This window comes from Bidens hawaiensis, unplaced genomic scaffold (genome assembly GCF_021521415.1).
Source record: "Bidens hawaiensis isolate Kalapana, Puna unplaced genomic scaffold, B.hawaiensis_p1.1 tig00020915_1, whole genome shotgun sequence".
Classification (NCBI taxonomy): Eukaryota; Viridiplantae; Streptophyta; class Magnoliopsida; order Asterales; family Asteraceae; genus Bidens; species Bidens hawaiensis.
The window spans coordinates 199830-221724 of NW_027493228.1; the positions used below are offsets into that span (position 1 = coordinate 199830).

A 21895-nucleotide genomic window follows, 5' to 3' on the forward strand; every position below is an offset into this window, starting at 1 on the left:
AAACATCATACATGTTTGCCAAGGTGGTGTTGAAAGCATTCTTTAAAGTTTGGTTATAATGGGGGTTTTGATCGTCGTTTAACTCTAGCTCATCACAAATTTTTTCTATTAAAGCTTCAACACCACCAACATTGATGCAAGGGTTTAACGCAGCCGCACAGGTCAAAACAGCGGGTAGTTGTTGAAAATATTTTCTAAATTTTTCTTTCATTTTTGCACCCATATCAAAATAAGGTGCACCCCTACAATGAATTTCAGTCAACTTTGTGCACATGACAGCAATTTTTGGTAAAGCAATGGGGCTTGTTGGATAGTAAACCCCGGATAAACTAGTTGTGCAAGATTTAAAAATTTGAAGAACCTCCGTAACGATCTCAATCAATAACCAGTTTCTAGGATCGTACGGTGCACATTTACCCCTATTTGACAAAATTTGATGAAACGCAATTAACGATTGTTTTTGTTGGATGGCTTTCTCAAACATTTCACAAGTCGAGTTCCATCTTGTTGGACAATCCCAATTAGGCCCCAACCATTGACAGTTAGCTTCTTCACAAAATTTTTTGTATCTTGAAAATGTTGAATTGTTGCTAAAAACATCTCGTAACATTCTTTTAAAATTGTTTCTTTGCGTTTCGATCACGTTTAACCCATCTTGCACGGCCAAGTTGATAATATGTGCAATGCATCGGCTATGAAAAAACGCTCCATCACAGATAGGTTTATACTTTAATTTTAAATGGCCAACCGCGGCCGTATTGTTGGACGCGTTATCAAACGATATTGAAAAGATTTTATCTTCAATCTTGTATTGTCGAATGACTTTATCCAAGAGTTTAAAAATATTTCTACCCGTGTGCGGGTAATCAAACAATTGAAACGCAACGGTTCGTTTCATCATTTGCCACGACCGGGGGTCAACCCAATGAGCCGTCACACAAATGTATGAGTCGGGCGAACCATTAGGTACCGACCACACATCCGTTGTTAAGTTCACACCAGTTTGTAAGTTTGAAAAGTATGAAATTAGTTCGGATTTAGCGTTTTTCCATGCTTTAAGACAATCTCTTCTAAGGGTCGAACGACTTACGTGTTGGTAGCGTGGTTGAACATACTTTTGCATCATCTCCGTGAATTGAGGGTTGTCGAAGTGGTTGAAAGGAAGTGATTGTTGAATCACAAAGTTGCCAAACTGTTGACGTACCGCTTCAAGGTCGTACGTAAACACCGTTCCTTGATTCGTCATCTCCGGCTGCGAACTACTTCCGGATTCGTCCTTCAAGACCTTGCAAGAGGGCTTTTCTACATGAGCTCTTAAACTGGAGTTTGCTTCTTTGTTATAAAACTTCAAACAATGTTTGCATCTAGCTTTTTGGGTTCCGTTAGACATTTCGCATAGGTCGAAATGTTGCCAAATATCTTGGTTTCGTTTCGTGGGGATGACCCGAACGACGGTTTCTCCCGTGTTCGAGGCACCCATGTTGACCGATGAAGCAGCACTTTGGGAGGCCATGATAATCGACTACGAATTAAGAGTGGTATACTCGAGTATGAAATAAACGACTACGAAAGAAGAGCGTTTGGAGTTGTATAATCGCGTATGAAATAAACGTTTAGAGCGTTTGGAGTTGTATAATCAAGTGTGATCTAACCAATACCCAACCTAAACTATATATAGATGTTTGTGGGGGTAAAATGGTAAAAAAACAAAAAAAAAACGGCTAAAAAACGGTCAAAAAAAAAAAAAAAACGGCTATAAAGCCGTTTGGTAACGTTCGAAAACCGGTTTAACCGGTTAACCGGTTATTAAAAAACCGGTTAACCGGTTTTTTTTATAACGGTAATAAACCGGTTATTTTAAAAACCGGTTAACCGGTTTTTTAATAACCGGTTATTAAAAAAAACCGGTTATAAAAAAAACCGGTTATAAAACCGGTTTTGGCTCCAAAACGTATAACCGATACGTAAACCGGTTACGTAAACCGGTCAAACCGGTTTTTAAAAAAACCGGTTTTTAAAAAACCGGTTTCCGGTTGAACCGGCCAAACCGGTTCCGTAACCGGTTTTTTTGAACACCTCTAGGTGGTATGCCATATCACATCTCACCCTTAAGTGTATTCGGTGATCAATTTGCTTTCTATACAATTTTCTTTTTCATATATTTATTGTTTTATAATCGTGTTCGGTTAGCATTTTCCCATTTGATAACACTTGGTTATATCTATGTTTTTTATATAAGGAAAATATCATGAAAAACCAACATACTTTTGGTTTTTGCTTACAAAAGTCCTTTCACATTTTTCTGCACGTTAAAGTCACTTAACTTGGTATTTTTAAACATAATTGTGATCATGACCTACAATAGCAGGTTTCGTGTAATAAATGCATTATTATATATAATAAAGAAAAATAATAAATAGATCTTTATTAAAAATAATATACATAATAAATAAATTAAATCTTCATCGTCTCCTACCTAACACAATCACAGAACTATATTTCCAGACCTCCAAATTCAACCTTACATTCAACAACTCATCATACTAGGTTGCATTTCACTAAGAAAATAAGCCGCATCCATACAAATTGGCCCACTTGGATCGACAAAGTGCGCTAATTGATTCATCACACATTTTCCGCCCAACTTTTCTCCCTGCAATCTCTCTGTTTAGACTGAAGACATCGACTCCATGTGGTCTGCCACGCCGGCGGCAGGTTTCGGTTCTATCCCTGACCTCTTCTGATAAGCTGTGGTGTTGTAATTTAAGGCCCGATTGAATATGGAACTATAGCGATGTTGTAAAGAATAATAAGAGGGATGTAATTGATTGGATTTTGGGGTTATTATGATTGTTTTGAGGTAGAAGTTGAGACGAATTAGGTTTAGCGTCGATGATTTTGGGTATTTTTTTTAATTTGCTTTCTTTGGATTGAAAAAGTGAAGGGAACATGAATTAACGGAGAAACGAAGGTTTAGGGTCCATAATTTTGGACGACATAGGGTCGCCGGTAGTTAGGTGACCGGAGATACAGTGGTGATGGTGGTTTTGTGCGATGTATGTTGGACGATGAATTTGATGAGTTCAAACCAACAATGTCTTTTAAGTTAATTTATTCGTTATATTATATATAATAATGCATTTATTACATGAAACCTGCTATTGTAGGTCATGATCACAATTATGTTTAAAAATACCAAGTTAAGGGACTTTAACGTGCAGAAAAAAGTGGAAGGACTTTTGTAAGCAAAAACTAAGGTGCTGTTTGTTTTTTAAGAGGTAAATCGTCTGCGGACTACATCTGCAAGCATCTGTAGCAGAAGAGGTGGACCAAACCTCTGCAATCTGCAAGAAATAGACTGTTTGTTTTTAACGTCTGCAAACTGATAAAATAAAACAGAGTGTTTTTAAACAAACCGAATCGAACAAACTAATGGTAATCATCAAAATGCATGGTAACTCATCAAAATGTCATTTTTATTATATAAATATAATTCTTAATAATAATAATAATAATACTGAATTGGGATTAAAAGTTAAAACCTGAACATGGGACATGGTCGGGTCCGAGTTCGAATCTCCAATCAATCGTTCATGTGAGGCATGAAATCATTGTTCCAGATCAACTCATCGGAGGTTAAAGGGTCTTCCTTTTCACCGCCCCAGTACTTACGGAGCTTGATGGTGGTGGGTGGTCTGCCGTAGTCTCCCGGAGCAACACCGGTGCCCAGTACTTACGGAGCTTGGTGGTGGGTGGTTCGCCGTAGTCTCCCGGAGCAACGCCGGTGGACCATTTCCGGGGCTTCTTGTTGGGCAAGATTATCTTGGTCGGCAAAGTGGCTGAATTGGAGTCTTGTTGATTGATGGGTGTTGCTGTGCAGGTTAGTGAAAGATACCTACAACTGATTGCAGCCATTGTTATTGTTATTGTTAATTGATTGGAAGTGCTTTGAAATATGCTTGAACAATGATGAAAAAAATAAGAAAAAGAGGAGAAGAGGTGAGAAGTGGGTTGAACAATGCTTTTAGGAGAAGAGGACGTGCAGACGTTTTTTAATGAAACGTCTTCGGAAAAACAAACACACTGCAGAGCCCAACGTCTGCGCGTTCTCTTCTCAGTGCAGACAAAAGAGGTACAGAAATGCTTTTGAGGAAAAACAAACAACACCTAAAAGTACGTTGGTTTTTCATGGCATTTCCCCTTTCGTATACACCTAGTGTTTCACTTTTCTTTGTATAATTTGGTCCATTTCATAATATTATTTAAAAAAAAGGACAAAAATAAGGTGAGAAGAATTTGCAGCAAAAATAAATTCTCTTAAAAAATTAATGAAAAATTAATTAAATAATTAAGAACTCAAATTTTAATACAACGAAAAATATAAAAAGACAAAAATGTTTCCACCGTCGTATTTGTTCTAAAAAACACACACACACACAATATTGAGTGCAAAAGATCATTGTGTCTTTTTGTTTATTTTCGTTATTAATTGTGTCTTTTTTTTCTTGATATTGTGTTATTACTCAACAATGTGTCATAGTTTGTTTAGCATTGTGCTATATTTTACAATCAGTTGTGTCTTTTTTTTGTTTATCATTGTGTTATTTATTCATTTTCGGCATTGTGTCATTTTTCTCGTCATTGTGTTTATTCGTCGGATTTTTTTTGGAACGTGAATGACGCGGGAAACATTTTGGTTTTTTATATTTTTTTTCATTTTGTCATTTATACATTGTGTTATGATTTTTTTTTATTTTTTTGAAAGGTTTTTTGTATAGACATAAATCCTTCTCACACTTCTAATTTTTGTCTCAATTTGTATTAAAACTTTACCCTTCATAATATATACATTAACAATAATTCCAAATCTACAAAATTACAAATGTCCAAGATAAATGATGAATTATTTATATCCTAGAGTTGATATTCACTGACAGAGACAAAATCAAACATATAAAGGTTCTGGATTGGAATCCGTATAACTTAAATATTTGGGTTAGTGGGTTCGAGCTAAACTTAAGGAAATAAACCAATGGGAAATATTTGGGTTCCATACAAAAACGTAAGGAAACAAATTAAATAGTAGCTTTAATTTTTGTACCATAAATTAAATATTTGGGTTACATACAAAAACTTAAGGAAATAAATTAAATATTTAGGTTACATACAAAAAGTTAAGGAAATAAACCAACGGGAACTTTCTACTTTGTAGACATTGACCACTAGGGCTATAAACAAGCCGGGATGGGTTCAAGCTAAACTCGTTTAAAAACTGAGCTAAGCAAAACCGATATAAGGTAGGTTCAAGCTTGAGCTTAAAAACCAAGTTAAGCCAAACCGGCTCGTTTATCTTAACGAGCTCAAAACGTGACCCCGAACTCGTATCGGTTATATACAAGCCGACCCGAGGTGGCTCGCTAGTCAAACTTTAATATATATATATATTTTTAAATAAATAAATTTTGTTTTTGACACCAAATAGGAGTAAAACGTTGTCGTTTTGTAAATGGAACCTGCCTGCCAGTGATATGATATGATAATGATACATTAATACCTACATATATAAAGAGATTCTGAAGAACAAAGCCACTAGCGCCATACAAGCAAATTGCATTTTAGGAAAAAAGAATAAAAGCTGGTCAACAAAAGTGCAATACAAACAAGCAAACAAACCCTAGCCTTATTCTCACGCAGGCAGCACCCATGGCGTCTCTGGTGCTGCCATCTCCGTCGTCATGCTCCACCTCCTCTTCGTCTCCGTCGTACCGCCGTCTTCTCACCCGCCGTTGCTTCATCCCTAACACCATCGTAAGTTTACCTTTTGTAGGGGTATGGTACTAAACCCGGCTTACGACCTTAATTTATTATGTCTGGCTTATTTTATTATATGGACTAATACAATATTATTGGGCTGAGGGGGTTTTGTGGAGGTAACCCTAACTGGGCTAGGCCCATTAGGGTACCATGATGGTGGTCATGAGGCTCCCTATATAAGGAGGTCTCCACCTCCTTATTAAAGGTGGTCCTGAATAAGAGCCACCACCATAACCATTTTTGTGTCTGTAAACAAGAGATCCTCGAGATTTCTTAGCAGTCACCTCCACACCCCCAAAAGCCATTGCAGATCTGAGCGGAGAAGACGATCCGAGATTTGGTTAGATCTCAAGCTACCGGAGAAGAAGATCGAGTCGTGGTTCGTTCATCTCGAAGACCGAGGAACATCGTCTTGGATCAGGTCAGATTCATTTCATGTTTCTTCATTGGCGCCATCCGTGGGACGGCAACGAACCACGTCTTGATTTTCGTCTTGGATCAGGTCAGATTCATTTCATGTTTCTTCATTGGCGCCATCCGTGGGACGGCAACGAACCACGTCTTGATTTTCGTCTTGGATCAGATCTATCCGTGGGACCACATCGAAAACGAGCCGCATCTTCGACTCTCCTTTTTTGACTTCTAGATCTGCTTTTTGGAAGAACGAGAGGGTGAAATAAATCTGAAAACCTTTTCAGATCTAATAATTTTTCAGAAAAAGCTACCAGATTCGGACAATAACGCTCCGGATCTGTAACGGTTTTAATTAGATCTGACTGTGACGACCAGATCTACTTTATTTCGGTGGCCAAAAATTCTCACGGTGCAAGATTTGCATTTTTTCCGGCAATACAGCCAAAATCCGGCGCAAAAATCTTCATATACGAGTTCATAATGCAAAAAATGAGCTTTTAGATCTGCTACCTTACAAAAAAAAAAAAAAGAGGATGGTGCTGGCCAGCTTCAATTGTCTTGTCATCCAGGGATGTCTTGCACAAATCTCATCAGAACAGTGCTGGCCAGATAGACTCCGCCTCCTTCTATTCAGCTCCGTCGGGGCTGTCTCCGCCATCAAGGCGCCATACATGTGCGCCGCCGCGGATTTGCACCGCGCGGCCATCCATGAGCCCTGGCGTGAATCAACACCGCGCGTCATTGCGGACCATATAAGCGCTCTGGCTTTCCAACACCACCACTGTGACGTCCATTCCGCGCCCATAAGCAACAGTGTGCCATCATGCATGCGCACAGTCGAACACCCCGATACAATATATGAGCGCCACCACAGATCGTCGCCGCGTCACCATGCATGCGCGTCACCACGGAAGAACAACGCAACACGCATGTCTGCTACCGCGGCACAACACTCCGCCACCATGCATGCGCCACCGCGGCACAATACATCGCCACCACGCGTGCGCCACCGCGGTTCAATACATCGCCGCTATGCATGCGCACAGCCGCGGATCAACATTCCACCACCTATGGAAGATCCCGCGCACATGGAACGCAGCACAACTTAGAAAATGTCTCATGTAAAAGTTGTCAAGTTCGTAATCAAGGCTTTTTAAGCCATTATGAATAATGATACGCTCTATTTTTTCTTAACATGCGTTCTATTACCTTTTGCATACATGTTTCACACTTCCCTTTATTAATTTTGAGCAATATGACAACATTGTATTGACATCAAACTAAAAATAAAACGAAGTAAAACATACATGCGCGAGCTTCAAGCTCAGACGCGTTAACGAGTTTTAACTCTAAAACGTTAGGGCCTTAGCACTCCCGCCATGCATGCGCGCTCAACTCTCCGCCAGGCATGCGCGCTCAACCCTTCGCCATGCATGCGCGCTCAACTCCCCGCCACAGCGGGTTGCATGCGCGCTCCCGGCGATTACTCTCCGCCACAGCGGGTTGCATGCGCGCATTAATTTGTATATGATCCAAACCCCAATAATAATTATAGTAATAATAATAATAATAATAATAATAATAATACTAACTTTTATAATAATAATAAAGTGGCGTAAATAATTATTATAATAATTATAGTAGTAGTAGTAATAATAATAATAATTATAATAATAATATGGCATAATTGTGCATTTACACTATATTTTAGTTACACTGTTTATAATTAAACTACTTGATTCAAATAATTAATAAGTTAATTTAATTACTCTCCGCCATAGCCCCCGCATGTCAACTTCAATCAACCGCGGATCAAAATCGCTCCCCGCGGATCAACTATAATCTCATGCGGGTCATTTTTTGCTTCCACGTTGCGAATGAAGCTTTATGAACGCTAAGGGTTAACTTTAGCTTCCGCAATCAACCTCTGCTTCCGCAAGCAAAGTTCCCGCAAGGCACAATCAAAGCCTCAAGGGTCAACTTCTGCTTCCGCAAGCAAAGTTCCCGCGTGGCGTTATCAAAGCCTTAAGGGTCAACTTTAGCTTCCGCAATCAACTTCTGCTTCCGCAAGCAAAGTTCCCGCGAAACAAAGGCACAATCAAAGCCTCAAGGGTCAACTTTAGCTTCTGCAATCAACATCAACCTCCACGCCGTTCGCGAAACAAACAAGCCGCATGCGTGCTCCGGCGATTCAACTCCGCCATAGCATGCCGCACGCGCTAAATAATAATTGGCGGATCACATTATGAACTCCCGCGGATCAATGAATAACTCTAGCGGGCAACTTAAATGTTGGAAGGGACCAACCTCACATACCGCGGGTCACTAACGCGCAACCGCGGATCAAATCTGATCTCCGCGGGTCATGGCGAGAAACTCCAGCAGCTTAAGTACAACCTCTGCGGGTCACAAGAAAGCTTCCGCGGGTCAAACCCGGCTTTTGCGGATCACATGTACGCTTTGAGCAAAGAAATGGCCGGTCAGGTACGGCTCCTGCAGGCCAAGTTAAAGCTCCGACACGATCACCGCGGGTAACATACGCGCCATACTTAAGGTCGGGAGCCTAATAATATCCCACATGGCCACGCGCCAAACATAAAGGTCGGGAGCCTAATAATATCCCACATGGCCACGCGCCAAACATAGAGGTCGGGAGCCTAATAATATCCCACATGGCCACGCGCCAAACATAAAGGTCGGGAGCCTAATAATATCCCAAACGGCCACGTGCCAACGTAGGTTGGGCACACCTCATAATTTGCCCGAGGATGGGAACCTTGTAATACATCCACTTTTAGTTGATATGTTTTTGCAGGTTCGGCTACTAGTCGCACAAGCACCTATGACATTATTATTATTATCTGGCCGTTTGTGCCTCCATTATTATTTTGAAAACAAGTTGGGATAGTCATCCTGCGTAGAAGAGGCCCTTGTGGGCCAGTCATTATCATCATATTATAGCTCATAAGCCGCAACTCGCGCATGCTTCATTATTTTATATCTCGTAAGTCGCCTCGCGCGCAAGCTTCATTATTTTATAGCTCGTAAGTCGCCTCGCGCGCAAGCTTCATTATTTTTATAGCTCGTAAGCTGCCTCGCGCGCAAGTTGCATTACATTATTATCGAGATGCGCACTCTATCTTTTATCAGGCCCCGCGCCACTATTGTTATGATGCATGCCAGTGCACCATTATTATCATAAGGATCACAACATGTCACCATCATGGAGAAAACCTCTCAAAACTCAAAGACAACAAAGATAAGGCCGAAGAAAGGGGGAAAAACCGCCTCATATCCTAACACACCTTATGAAGTCCAGCGCTCCACCTAAACGCTTGCACGCCTAGGAGCAACACTGGACTTGGGGGGCTTGTAGGGGTATGGTACTAAACCCGGCTTACGACCTTAATTTATTATGTCTGGCTTATTTTATTATATGGACTAATACAATATTATTGGGCTGAGGGGGTTTTGTGGAGGTAACCCTAACTGGGCTAGGCCCATTAGGGTACCATGATGGTGGCCATGAGGCTCCCTATATAAGGAGGTCTCCACCTCCTTATTAAAGGTGGTCCTGAATAAGAGCCACCACCATAACCATTTTTGTGTCTGTAAACAAGAGATCCTCGAGATTTCTTAGCAGTCACCTCCACACCCCCAAAAGCCATTGCAGATCTGAGCGGAGAAGACGATCCGAGATTTGGTTAGATCTCAAGCTACCGGAGAAGAAGATCGAGTCGTGGTTCGTTCATCTCGAAGACCGAGGAACATCGTCTTGGATCAGGTCAGATTCATTTCATGTTTCTTCACCTTTCACATTTTCCTGTTTTCTCGGAATGTTTAGTGTTTGGCGCTATTGCCTGATTTTGAATGATAATTGAGAACTTGTTGAATACAGCAATTTGAGTTTCCGGTTGCAATCACGCAATGCTTAACCTAATGTTAGTTATTTTAGGTTTTAATGTCTAAACTCACTACTGATGAAATCGAGTGACTCAGTTTATTGTTGATGTCTTCAATTTAATTATTCTTGAACCTTGTACCTTTTAGTAGCTAAGCAGTTAATGCGGAAAAAATATACGATATCGGCCGAGGACCGAAAATTGAGATATCGGTTATCGCCGCCTTGAGATATCCGTGGGATATCTGTAATTTTAATATCATGCATAATATATATATATATATATAGCACTTTAACACTAATAATTCAGTATACTCTCGTAGTATTAACAAATTATCCTTTCACAATTGTAGCAAGTAGGAACTGATTAAGACTCAAAACACCAGTATAAACACTAAAAGTTGAAAATTAAGACTCAAAACACTGATATCGGGAATATCGGTCAATATTGCCGATATTATCGGTAGCGATATTCTGACCGATATTTCACATGAGGACCAATAACCGAGATACCACCGAGATTGACTGCATAGTTTAGTAGTAACCTGTTTATATTTATAATTTTAAAACTATAATATTCAGAATTTTAAAGAGTTTGCGCGAACACCCTGCCCTAATTTAAAATTGTCAAAGCCGCATTGCAATATTACATACCTTACTTCTTTCGCCGCCTTAACCTCTGGACTTTGAAGACAACACAATTGAAAATTTTTTTTCCAAGCATGTTGAGGTATTATGTATATGTGTATTAGTTAAGACTTTTATGAAATTTTGGCAGTTTTTGTTTCAATACATATGCACTCTTTACCGTCTCCCTAAACAGGCTGTTTTGTGTTAACCTGTTTCTAAACATGTTTGTGTTTCACGATTAAGTACCGTGTCGTGTTCGTCATGGGTAATCGAGTCTTATAGTGTCATGCATGTACTATAGGCTGTATAAACTATAGAGTTAAGTGATTAACTGAAATGTGTTGTTTCTTTGTTTAGAGATGTCAGGTTAGCAAATCACTGAATGAGAAACCACTGCTACCAGTTATTAATGACGAGATGCTGCCCAACTTCATGCAAGTCGGGCGCCCGAATAATACTGTTGTGAATGGAAAGCTTAAACTTTTCTCTGGCACTGCAAATTCTGAACTTTCTAAGGTATTTTGTGTTTTTATTTATTTTGATACATATATACAGGGGAGTGTTACAATAAGACTGAAATCTAAGTAAGAACTGTATTGCTGTTTAGGAAATCGCAAGGTACATGGGCCTTGATCTTGGAATGATTAATATAAAGCGGTTTGCAGATGGTGAAATTTATGTTCAGCTGCAAGAAAGTGTGCGAGGGTGTGACGTGTATCTTGTGCAGCCCACTAGTCCTCCTGCTAATGAAAATCTCATGGAGCTTTTAGTAACCGTTGATGCTTGCAGACGAGCGTCTGCTAAAAACATCACAGCCGTCATACCTTACTTTGGTTATGCTAGAGCCGACAGAAAGGTGATTTCAAATAGTCAGATCTGCTTGCATGTATTATATATTAGTTTGTGTGTCTTTGTTCTGATAACATGTTTTTGTTTGAGTCAGACTCAAGGGCGCGAATCTATAGCTGCAAAACTAGTAGCAAACCTCATAACACAAGCAGGTGCAGACCGAGTGCTTGTTTGTGACCTTCACTCCGGTCAATCAATGGGTTATTTTGATATCCCAGTGGACCATGTGCATTGTCAGGTAATTAGTTCAAATCTTGATTATGAAAGTTGTTACCTTTATTGTTGATTATGGTCTGTTTTGTTTTGTTTTATTCCACAAGCCTGTTATTCTTGATTATCTTGCAAGCAAGACAATTTCTTCAAATGATTTGGTAGTTGTGTCACCTGATGTTGGTGGTGTTGCTAGAGCACGTGCTTTTGCCAAAAAGTTATCCGATGCACGTTTGGCAATTGTTGACAAAAGGCGACATGGACATAATGTAGCTGAGGTAGTTATATTTTTTACCACGTATATTCAATCTTTATCACGTTTTATAATAATCTACAAATCTTTTTCTAGGTAATGAATCTGATCGGTGATGTCAAAGGAAAGGTTGCTGTGATGTTGGATGACATGATTGACACTGCTGGTAAGTGAAATAGTCAGACATTACTGCTACCTTATATGACAGTTTTCTTATATTATATGTTGTTTTTTCAGGAACTATATCTAAAGGTGCAGCTCTGTTACATGAAGAGGGAGCTAGGGAAGTGTATGCATGTTGCACTCATGGTGTATTCAGGTGATGATTGATTATATATATATATATATATTGTGACATTTTTATTTAATATACAATATTTATGAGTGTTTATTCTTACAGCCCCCCTGCAATTGAGAGGTTGTCAAGTGGTATTTTCCAAGAAGTGATTGTTACAAACACAATTCCGTTAAAGGAACAGCATTATTTCCCACGGTTGACTGTTCTTTCGGTTGCAAATCTGTTGGGTGAGACAATATGGCGTGTTCATGATGATAGCTCTGTAAGCAGTATCTTTACATGAGTTTTAAGAAAACATAGACAAAACAGAATTGTAGGTGGGATTCATTTTTCTTATTTAAAATAAGATTGTTTCCAGTATAAACTGACTGGAATGGCCAGTTTGGCTGCATATTTGTTGGAGATACTTGTTCTTATCAAAGGAAACGTTTGTGCAGAATGCTATGACATGCATTTTGCTTATTATTATTATTATTATTATTATTATTATTATTATTATTATTTGTAATCATCTTATATTAGAAAAAAAACACAGCTTTAACTGACAATTTTTATGTAGTAATGTTAAAAAGTTGTAATAATTCTACCTTATCAATGATATAATTAAATTAATAAGCGCGGTGGCTGTCATGACCCGTCGCAAGACTAATATCTATCTTAACATCTAATTCTTTGAAAGACGTTAAGGGGGGTGTTTGAGATTCCTTATTTTACCTCTTTATAACTTTTCATTAGGGCTGAGCACGGTTCGGTTTGGTTATTAGGTGAAACCCAAACCGAAACCAAAGTAATTGGTTATTTGAATACGCAAACCGTTCGGTTTTTCGGTTAATTTCGGTTTCGGTTCGTTTATTTTCGGTTTTTTTTTCAATTATGTGTTGACAATGCATAAAAAAATAAAAAATAAAAAATAAAAAATGAAAATGCATATTTTAAGCTTGTATAAGAACGTGTTAGAGTACCACAGTCTACATATATATTGAATTCAAAAACAAAAATAGGCATGTGTTACGTGGAACTATACGAATACAAGGTTGCTAAATAGAGTTTAAAAATTAAAAAACATTAAAAGTTTAGTCACGATCTTCATTCATCATCTTATTTATTTATTTTAAAAGTTTAATTCATTCCTCATGATCTTGATAATCTTTATCATTATCAATTGGTTCGGTTTGGTTTTTTTCGGTTTTTTAAAAATGAATAACCGAATCGAAACCGAAATTTCGGTTTTCAAAAAAACAAAAAACTAACCGTCGGTTAATGCTTCGGTTCGGTTTTTTCGGTGCGGTTTTTTCGGTTAACTCGGTTTCGATTCGGTTAATTCGGTTTTCTGCTCACCCCTACTTTTCATTAAGTTAATAAGTTGCAACATTGTAACTGTTGGAATATCGTATGCCCGAGACACGTAATTAGGTTAATGTGGCTAGTTGTGTTTGATCCAAGTCGGGTCATACCCAATAACGAGTTAGACACACACCAATTATGTATTTGTTGAGATATGATCTATAAAACAAATACAGAACACGACACATTCAGAAATCGGGTTTCTGAATATTTACTTGAAAGTGTTAGATAAATTAATTGGTTAATTTATTTATTCAAATAATTATTATTGGAATGATTATTTAACTATGTATTCTTTTATAAAATGGTTTATAAAAGATGGGGTGTTTATATATTTTATAAAATATAAAATATAAAATATAAAATATAAAATAAAAAAAAAAAAAAAAAAAAAAAAGGTTATAATTGGGGCCGGTTTTGGGTGGGCCCCACACCCCATGTCTTGGTCAATATCATGTCATGGAAAAGGTTGAGTATGGGTAACTTAACCTAACATCATGGGCATATGAATGATGATAATAAATAATGATCAAGATACACCAAATATGATACACTTTTCAAGTAACCATCAACAACTCTTCCTTTCTTTCTTTCTTGTTCACGGCAAAAAGAAAAAGAAAGGCTCGGGTCTCGTTTTTTTTCGTGTTCAAGCTTCCTAGCATAGCTCGGTGTGTGTTGGAGGCTCGGGGTATATTCCGTTTGAGGGTTTTCCTTTGAAAGTCTAGCATTCACATCATCATCTTCTTCAACCATCTACTAAACTCTTAAAGGGTTAAGAATGTAAGTGTTTACAAGCTTGATAGTTTAGCTTTTCCGTATCATTTGATCCTTGCTTCGGGTTTCTAGTAAATAGATTATTGGTAATCTTATAACGTGAATAAACTAGGTTATTCATGAACATATACATATATAAACATATGGATACATATGTTTACTTTGTAAATATCACGCTTCCGCCTAAATTGTGACTAGTTAAATGGTTAACTAAGATTATAATTTCATAGAAACCCAACAAATGGCATCAAGAGCCGGGATACGGGAAACTAAGCTTCGGGTTCTCGGTTTTATATTTTTCCCCTAGAAAGATTTTATACAAAAAATTAACATGCATGATTTTTTTTTGTATTTAATCTTGTTATTGTTTTTGGCTTTGTTCAAAAAAAAAAAAAAAAAAAAAACCGAGTATATGGGCCGAAGCCCAAATCGGGTGATTTGGGCCGAAGCCCACTTGGATATGGTTATTGGGCTAACTGGACATAAAAGGGAAAAGGCTATATGGGCCGAAGCCCATTTTTGGTTAAATGGGCCGAGCCCATGAGGTTTTTAATTGGGCCGAAGCCCATGTGTTGTGCACATGTGGGCCGAAGCCCATAATCTAGTTATTGGGTCAAGCCCAAATGGGTTGGGCTAGGTCCGATAAAGCCAAGGGGTTTTGGAACGGGTTCCTAAGACATAAAGGGTTATGTTTGTTAAATACTAGACCGAGCCGTAGACCAAGTGGATGTTTGTTTGTGGTTGATGTTGTGATTGTAATTAATTATTCAAGTTTCGGTTTGTAATAATTAATTAGGGGCAATTTTGTAATTTTGTAATTATTTATTCATATGGGTATGTAATAAATAGGTTATTTGTATTATCTTTATTTTATAGAAAAATGTATTAGGACATTTATTTTGTAAAATAAAGAAGATTGCAAAATTGGAAGTTTGGGCCTAATTGGGCCGGGTATGGTGATAATGGGTCTCACAAGCCCATTAAAGGGATTCAAGCCCAAAAGGACCTAAGCCCACCAATTAAGCCCAAATGGAAGCTTATGGAAGCTAAGGCCCAAGTTCAAGCCCAATGGATCACAACGGGGTTGAAGAAGATGCTCGAAGCATTTGGATGCGGGATCGAGTGGGAGCTACAACATCCATGTGTCATGTGTCCCTTAGGATCGGACCTAAGACACACACTTGTTTCGGCTAACAAGTGTGGTCTAACTTAGTGGCTCGTGTCTAGTATAATTGTGTATGCTTGTTAATTAATTGATTGTTTGATTGTGTGGTTGTTAGATATTAGGATATCAACTTCGTCACATAGAATTAATTAACAAAGCATAAAACGGGTTCTAATAATTATCGGTAATTACGTGACACATAGTTTAATAAAATGGATTTATTAACTAGCCGTCTCACGCCCATAATAAAATGGTTTTATTATAAATTAGAATTTTGAAAATGGTTTCAAAATATCATGTTACTAAATGCATGTTAGTACATGATTTAAAGTTTTACAACTAGAATTATTAAAACTAAAAATCCCTTTTAAAATTAAGGATAATAAGTTAAACACCATCCTTTTGTATAACGCTTAACATATTAGTAAGCTCTTAGTGGGAAAAATGTCACCTAACCGCATAGAGTAAATTAATATGTTAAGGTAATATTGGCATATAAATGGGAAAAAGGTCACCTAACCGTTTGTATGTTAATATTACAAGTTGATACAAGTAGGACGACTTAAATTAGAACCATGTGAAGAGGGTCACCCAAGCATGGGGTCTAATAGGTGTTGATGGGATAAACATGCCGACACGAAATATGATTTCGAACCGGTCCCATAAACTCTAGAAGTTGCAAAAGGGTTTGCAATTGTTATGAATAACTACCTTGATAAACCGACAATGGGAAAAAGGTCACCTAACCGGAGTCGGGTTTATCGTTGGATTCTAGATTTTAATTATTAATTATATTTGGTATATATATAAAAGGGTATTAATAATTAAAAAGGTAAAACACTAAAATGAACTTAATTAAAATTCTGCAGATGGCCGCACACGTCGACGACAACATAATCCCTAACGTCCAAAATGTCTCTCTCCGATCTATTCTCGCTAAAGACCGTCTTAACCACAATAACTTTTCGGATTGGTTCCGAAATTTAAGGATAGTTCTAAAACAAGAAAAATTATATCATGTTTTGGAAACACCTATCCCCGAAGAACCGGAAGAGGGTAGTGAGGTCGAATATATGAATTGGGTCAAACTTACGGAAGATTCCATTCAAGTGTCATGCCTCATGTTGGCGACTATGGTTCCCGAAATCCAAAAGGATTTCGAAAACCATAATGCGTACGACATGATTACTCAACTTAAGGAAATGTTCCTTAAGCAATCAAGAGTTGAAAGGTTCGAAACGGTTCGAGCCTTGCATGCATGTAGAATGGATGATAATCAACCAGTTTCAACTTATGTACTTAAGATGAAAAGTTACATTGATCGCCTCGCCAAGCTCAATTGTCCCATCTCAAAAGAGTTAGCAACGGATTTGATCCTTAACTCTTTGTCGAAAAGGTTCGACACTTTCGTATTAAATTATAACATGAACGGGTGGGACAAAACCATTGGAGAACTTCACTCAATGCTTAAAACAGCCGAGGCGAGCATGGGCAAAAGGGTTTTACCCATGTTTGCGATCAATGAAGGTAGATCCAAGAATCGATCTCAACCCAATCTTAAGGCTAAGGTAGCCAAAAGAAAGGGTCCTCCTGTGCATCTTAAGGGTAAGGGCAAATCACCGGTTATGGCAAAGAAACAAAAGGTTATGGAACCGAGGGGTCATAAGGATGATCCTTGTTTTGGTTGTGGGGAGACCGGACACTGGAAACGCAATTGCCCGGTCTACCTAAAAGAGCTAAAAGACAAGAGGAATGCGGCGCATACCTCGGGTAATGTCTTTATGATTAATGTTGAGCTAAATCTTATTTCTTCTAACACATGGGTATTGGATACCGGATGTGGAACTCATATTTGCAATTGGTTGCAGGGGTTCAAAAAGAATGAAGACTTAAAGAAGGGCGAAGTGAATCTTTTCATGGGCAACGGTGCAAGGGTGCACGTGGTCGCTAGAGGAGACTTCACTTTATCGCTTCCAAGTGGTTTGGAAGTTATTTTGAGAAATGTTTTGTATGCTCCTAGTTTGACTAGGAACATTATTTCTGTGCACCTTCTTAGACAATGTAATTTTGACTTTAAATTTGTGAGATCAGAAATGCATGTATCATCTAATGGTATCTTTTATTTTAAAGCTGTACCAAACAACGGTATTTATGAATTGGTTCATGATAATACCTTAAATAGCTCATTATATCAAACTTCTACTAAAAGACTCAAAAAGGATTTGAGTGATTCCTACATTTGGCATTGTCGCCTTGGACACATAAACAAGAATCGTATAAATACTCTCCAAAAGAAAGGTCTTTTGAAAACAAACGAGTTAGGTTCGTTTGATGAGTGTGAATCTTGTATTCAAGGCAAGATGACCAAAGAGCCTTTCAAAGGTACAAATGAAAGGGCTAAGGATTTGTTAGGTATAATACATACGGATGTATGCGGACCTTTCAAGCCAACTAGTAGGAATAGTGAAAGGTACTTCATTACCTTTACCGACGATTTTAGTCGATATGGGTATGTTTATCTAATGAAACACAAACATGAAGCCTTTGAAATGTTCAAAGAATTTCAAAATGAAGTACAAAATCAGCTCGACCGAACAATCAAGGTACTCCGCTCCGATAGAGGAGGCGAATACCTAAGTGATGCTTTTCAAAGTCATCTTAGAGATTGTGGAATTATTTCACAGCTCACTCCTCCTGGAACTCCTCAACATAACGGAGTATCCGAGAGGAGGAATCGAACACTGTTGGACATGGTTCGATCAATGATGGCACGAAGCTCACTACCGCCATCATTTTGGGGATATGCGCTACTCACAGCGGCTCGTATTTTGAATATGGCCCCGACCAAAAAGGTGGATCGAATACCCTATGAAGTGTGGCATGGAAAGGTTCCATCCTTTTCATATTTAAGGGTATGGGGATGCATAGTTTATGTTAAACGTGACACCCCAAATAAACTTGAGGCTCGATCCATCAGGTGTATCTTCATAGGATACCCAAAGGATGATATAGGATATATATTCTATGATCCTAGTGAACAAAAAGTGTTTGTTTCACGCAAAGGATACTTCTTAGAAACTAGGTTCCTTATGGAAGGACCTAGTGAAAAGAGAGTGGAACTTGAAGAGGTTCAAGAATCACTGGATGATACACAGTTGGTCGATACTAGCTTTCAACACGAGGATGTTGAAGGTGATCAAATGGTTGATCATACACACGTTGCTCGCAGATCTAATAGGATTAGTCGACCTCCCAAGAAATATGGATTTCTTGTGGATGATTGCTACTTGGTCGATTCGGATGAACCGATCTCCTACAAAGATGCTATGTCACAACCTGATTGTGACAAGTGGCTTGAAGCCATGAGCGCCGAGATGCAATCCATGCACGATAATCAAGTTTGGGAATTGGTTGATCGTCCACTTAACTCCAAACTGGTTGGATGTAAGTGGGTCTTCAAAAGGAAGACCGATATGCATGGAAATTTAGATACTTACAAAGCACGACTTGTAGCAAAAGGTTTCACGCAAACTCAAGGGATTGATTATGATGAAACCTTCTCGCCGGTCGCGATGCTTAAGTCGATTAGGATATTATTTGCCATTACAGCTCATTTTGATTATGAGATATGGCAAATGGATGTCAAGACCGCTTTTCTAAATGGATATCTTGAGGAAGATGTCCATATGGTTCAGCCTGAAGGTTTTGTCGATCCATCTAATCCAGATAAAGTTTGTAAGTTAAAGAAATCAATCTACGGGTTGAAACAAGCATCACGAATGTGGAATCATCGTTTTAATGAAGAAATCAAAGCGTTTGGTTTCGTCCAAAACGGTGATGAGGCGTGTGTGTATAAATGGGCTAGTGGGAGTATAATCATTTTCCTTATTCTGTATGTCGATGATATACTTTTATTTGGAAATGATATACCAAGTATGGAAAACGTTAAAGCGTGGTTAAGTAGTCGTTTCTCAATTAAGGATCTTGGAGAAGCGACATATATCTTGGGAATAAAGGTCTATAGGGATAGACAAAGGAAATTGATCGGACTCAATCAAAGTGCGTACATTGATAAAATCCTGAAAAGGTTCAGGATGGAAAACTCTAAGAAAGGTTTGGTACCTATTCCTAGAGGAACCGTGTTGAGCTCATCCCAAAGTCCTAGCTCTAAGGAAGAGCAGGATAGGATGAAGCATGTTCCTTATGCTTCGGCAATAGGATCTATTATGTATGCAATGATGTGCACTAGACCGGACGTCTCGTATGCTTTAAGCATAACGAGTAGATACCAGCACAACCCAGGTGACAGTCATTGGATGGCTGTCAAGAATATATTAAAGTACCTTAGAAGGACTAAGGATATGTTTTTAATATATGGGTCTGGTGAGGAGGAACTCGTCGTAAAGGGTTACGTGGATGCGAGTTTCCAAACTGACCGAGATGATTCTCGGTCACAGTCGGGATATGTCTTCATTTTGAATGGAGGCGCTGTCTCTTGGAAGAGTTCGAAGCAGGATGTTGTCGCGTTATCCACTACAGAATCTGAGTACATCGCCGCTTCAATGGCAGCCCAAGAGGCTGCATGGATGAAAAAGTTCATCATGGATCTAGGGATTATCTCTTCCATTCAGGAGCCCCTAGAGATATTCTGTGACAATGAGGGTGCTATTGCACAGATTAAGGAGCCTCGTGCTCATCAGAAAACGAGGCACATTGAGCGCAGATTCAACTACATAAGGGATGAAGTTGAAAAGAGAAAGATATGTATTCATAAAGTTCATACCGATCAAAATATTGCGGACCCACTCACGAAGCTCCTCGATAGGCCAAAGCATGAGGGTCATGTTTGTGCATTAGGACTTCGGTATTCTAGTGAGTGGATTTAATCTGTGTTTAGTGTTTGTATAAGAACGAATGTAATGGGTATCTCATGAAATTAATTATGTTTTAATTATTCAATGAGTTATGTTCTATATTTGCATGTTTAATCCATGAATGACTTATGTTGTTCTAAACGTCCGTAGTCGATCATGCTTGTGGGAACAAGTATGAAGGTAAGACTATTATGAACCCGGATTGGTTGATATTCATGTGATGAATATAAGGCATAGGTTTGCCACCAAGGTTCATAGATATTTGTGGGACACAAATATTGGACATGATCCGCTCTCAAGGATCACTGCATGGAGTTAGTGCAACTGATCATAAGTAATCCTTGAGTAAAGGCGAGTATCATTGTGTCCTTTGACCTGAGATGCATATTGGATCTGGTTTCTCATCAAGTCTGATAACTTGACTCTCTTCTTTGTTTTTCGGTAACACGATGACGTAAAAGAAAGAGCTCAGATATCATACGAGATGTCAACAAGGATGTATGAAGTCAAGATGGGATTTGTTCCTCTTATGTGTTGAGAGTTTAGATGTCTAAGGCCTGTTAAGTTAAATCATTGAGAGAATGATCACTCTGTGTCTCTTCGATTTAACAGGACATCTAGAAACAAAGGGATGTAATGATAAGACTTACCTATGTCATATCAAGTATGGACTTGAAGGGGATGATGTTATTGAATGACACTTAGTCAAACACACTAGGGGTGGTGACCTGTTGTTAGGCGGTATTCACCATTAGCGTTAACTACCTATGAGTCTCGTGCAAGTGGGAGATTGTTGGAATATCGTATGCCCGAGACACGTAATTAGGTTAATGTGGCTAGTTGTGTTTGATCCAAGTCGGGTCATACCCAATAACGAGTTAGACACACACCAATTATGTATTTGTTGAGATATGATCTATAAAACAAATACAGAACACGACACATTCAGAAATCGGGTTTCTGAATATTTACTTGAAAGTGTTAGATAAATTAATTGGTTAATTTATTTATTCAAATAATTATTATTGGAATGATTATTTAACTATGTATTCTTTTATAAAATGGTTTATAAAAGATGGGGTGTTTATATATTTTATAAAATATAAAATATAAAATATAAAATATAAAATAAAAAAAAAAAAAAAAAAAAAAAAAAGGTTATAATTGGGGCCGGTTTTGGGTGGGCCCCACACCCCATGTCTTGGTCAATATCATGTCATGGAAAAGGTTGAGTATGGGTAACTTAACCTAACATCATGGGCATATGAATGATGATAATAAATAATGATCAAGATACACCAAATATGATACACTTTTCAAGTAACCATCAACAACTCTTCCTTTCTTTCTTTCTTGTTCACGGCAAAAA

At 38.3% G+C, this 21895-nt stretch overlaps 2 protein-coding genes across 2 annotated transcripts in view; both read left to right on the top strand.

The window, feature by feature from the left end:
• Window positions 1-21895, top strand: part of LOC143562139 (uncharacterized) — a 78244-nt gene that overhangs the window by 6560 nt on the left and 49789 nt on the right. The window lies entirely within an intron of this gene.
• On the top strand, window positions 5666-12785 carry LOC143562138 (ribose-phosphate pyrophosphokinase 1-like). The gene is made up of 9 exons (XM_077050032.1): window positions 5666-5823; window positions 7480-7494; window positions 11117-11275; window positions 11367-11615; window positions 11703-11846; window positions 11929-12096; window positions 12168-12237; window positions 12309-12390; window positions 12472-12785. The coding sequence occupies exons 1-9, from the start codon at window positions 5704-5706 to the stop codon at window positions 12650-12652; spliced, it is 1188 nt and encodes a 395-aa protein (XP_076906147.1). The 5' UTR covers window positions 5666-5703; the 3' UTR covers window positions 12653-12785.

Bases quoted from the DNA above. Each gene is read 5' to 3' on its own strand.
- LOC143562138 (XM_077050032.1), top strand. From the start codon at position 5,704: ATGGCGTCTCTGGTGCTGCCATCTCCGTCGTCATGCTCCACCTCCTCT. The intron at 11,616-11,702 runs GTGATTTCAAAT...TGTTTGAGTCAG, and splicing joins ATGCTAGAGCCGACAGAAAG to ACTCAAGGGCGCGAATCTAT. The intron at 12,391-12,471 runs GTGATGATTGAT...TTATTCTTACAG, and splicing joins TGCACTCATGGTGTATTCAG to CCCCCCTGCAATTGAGAGGT.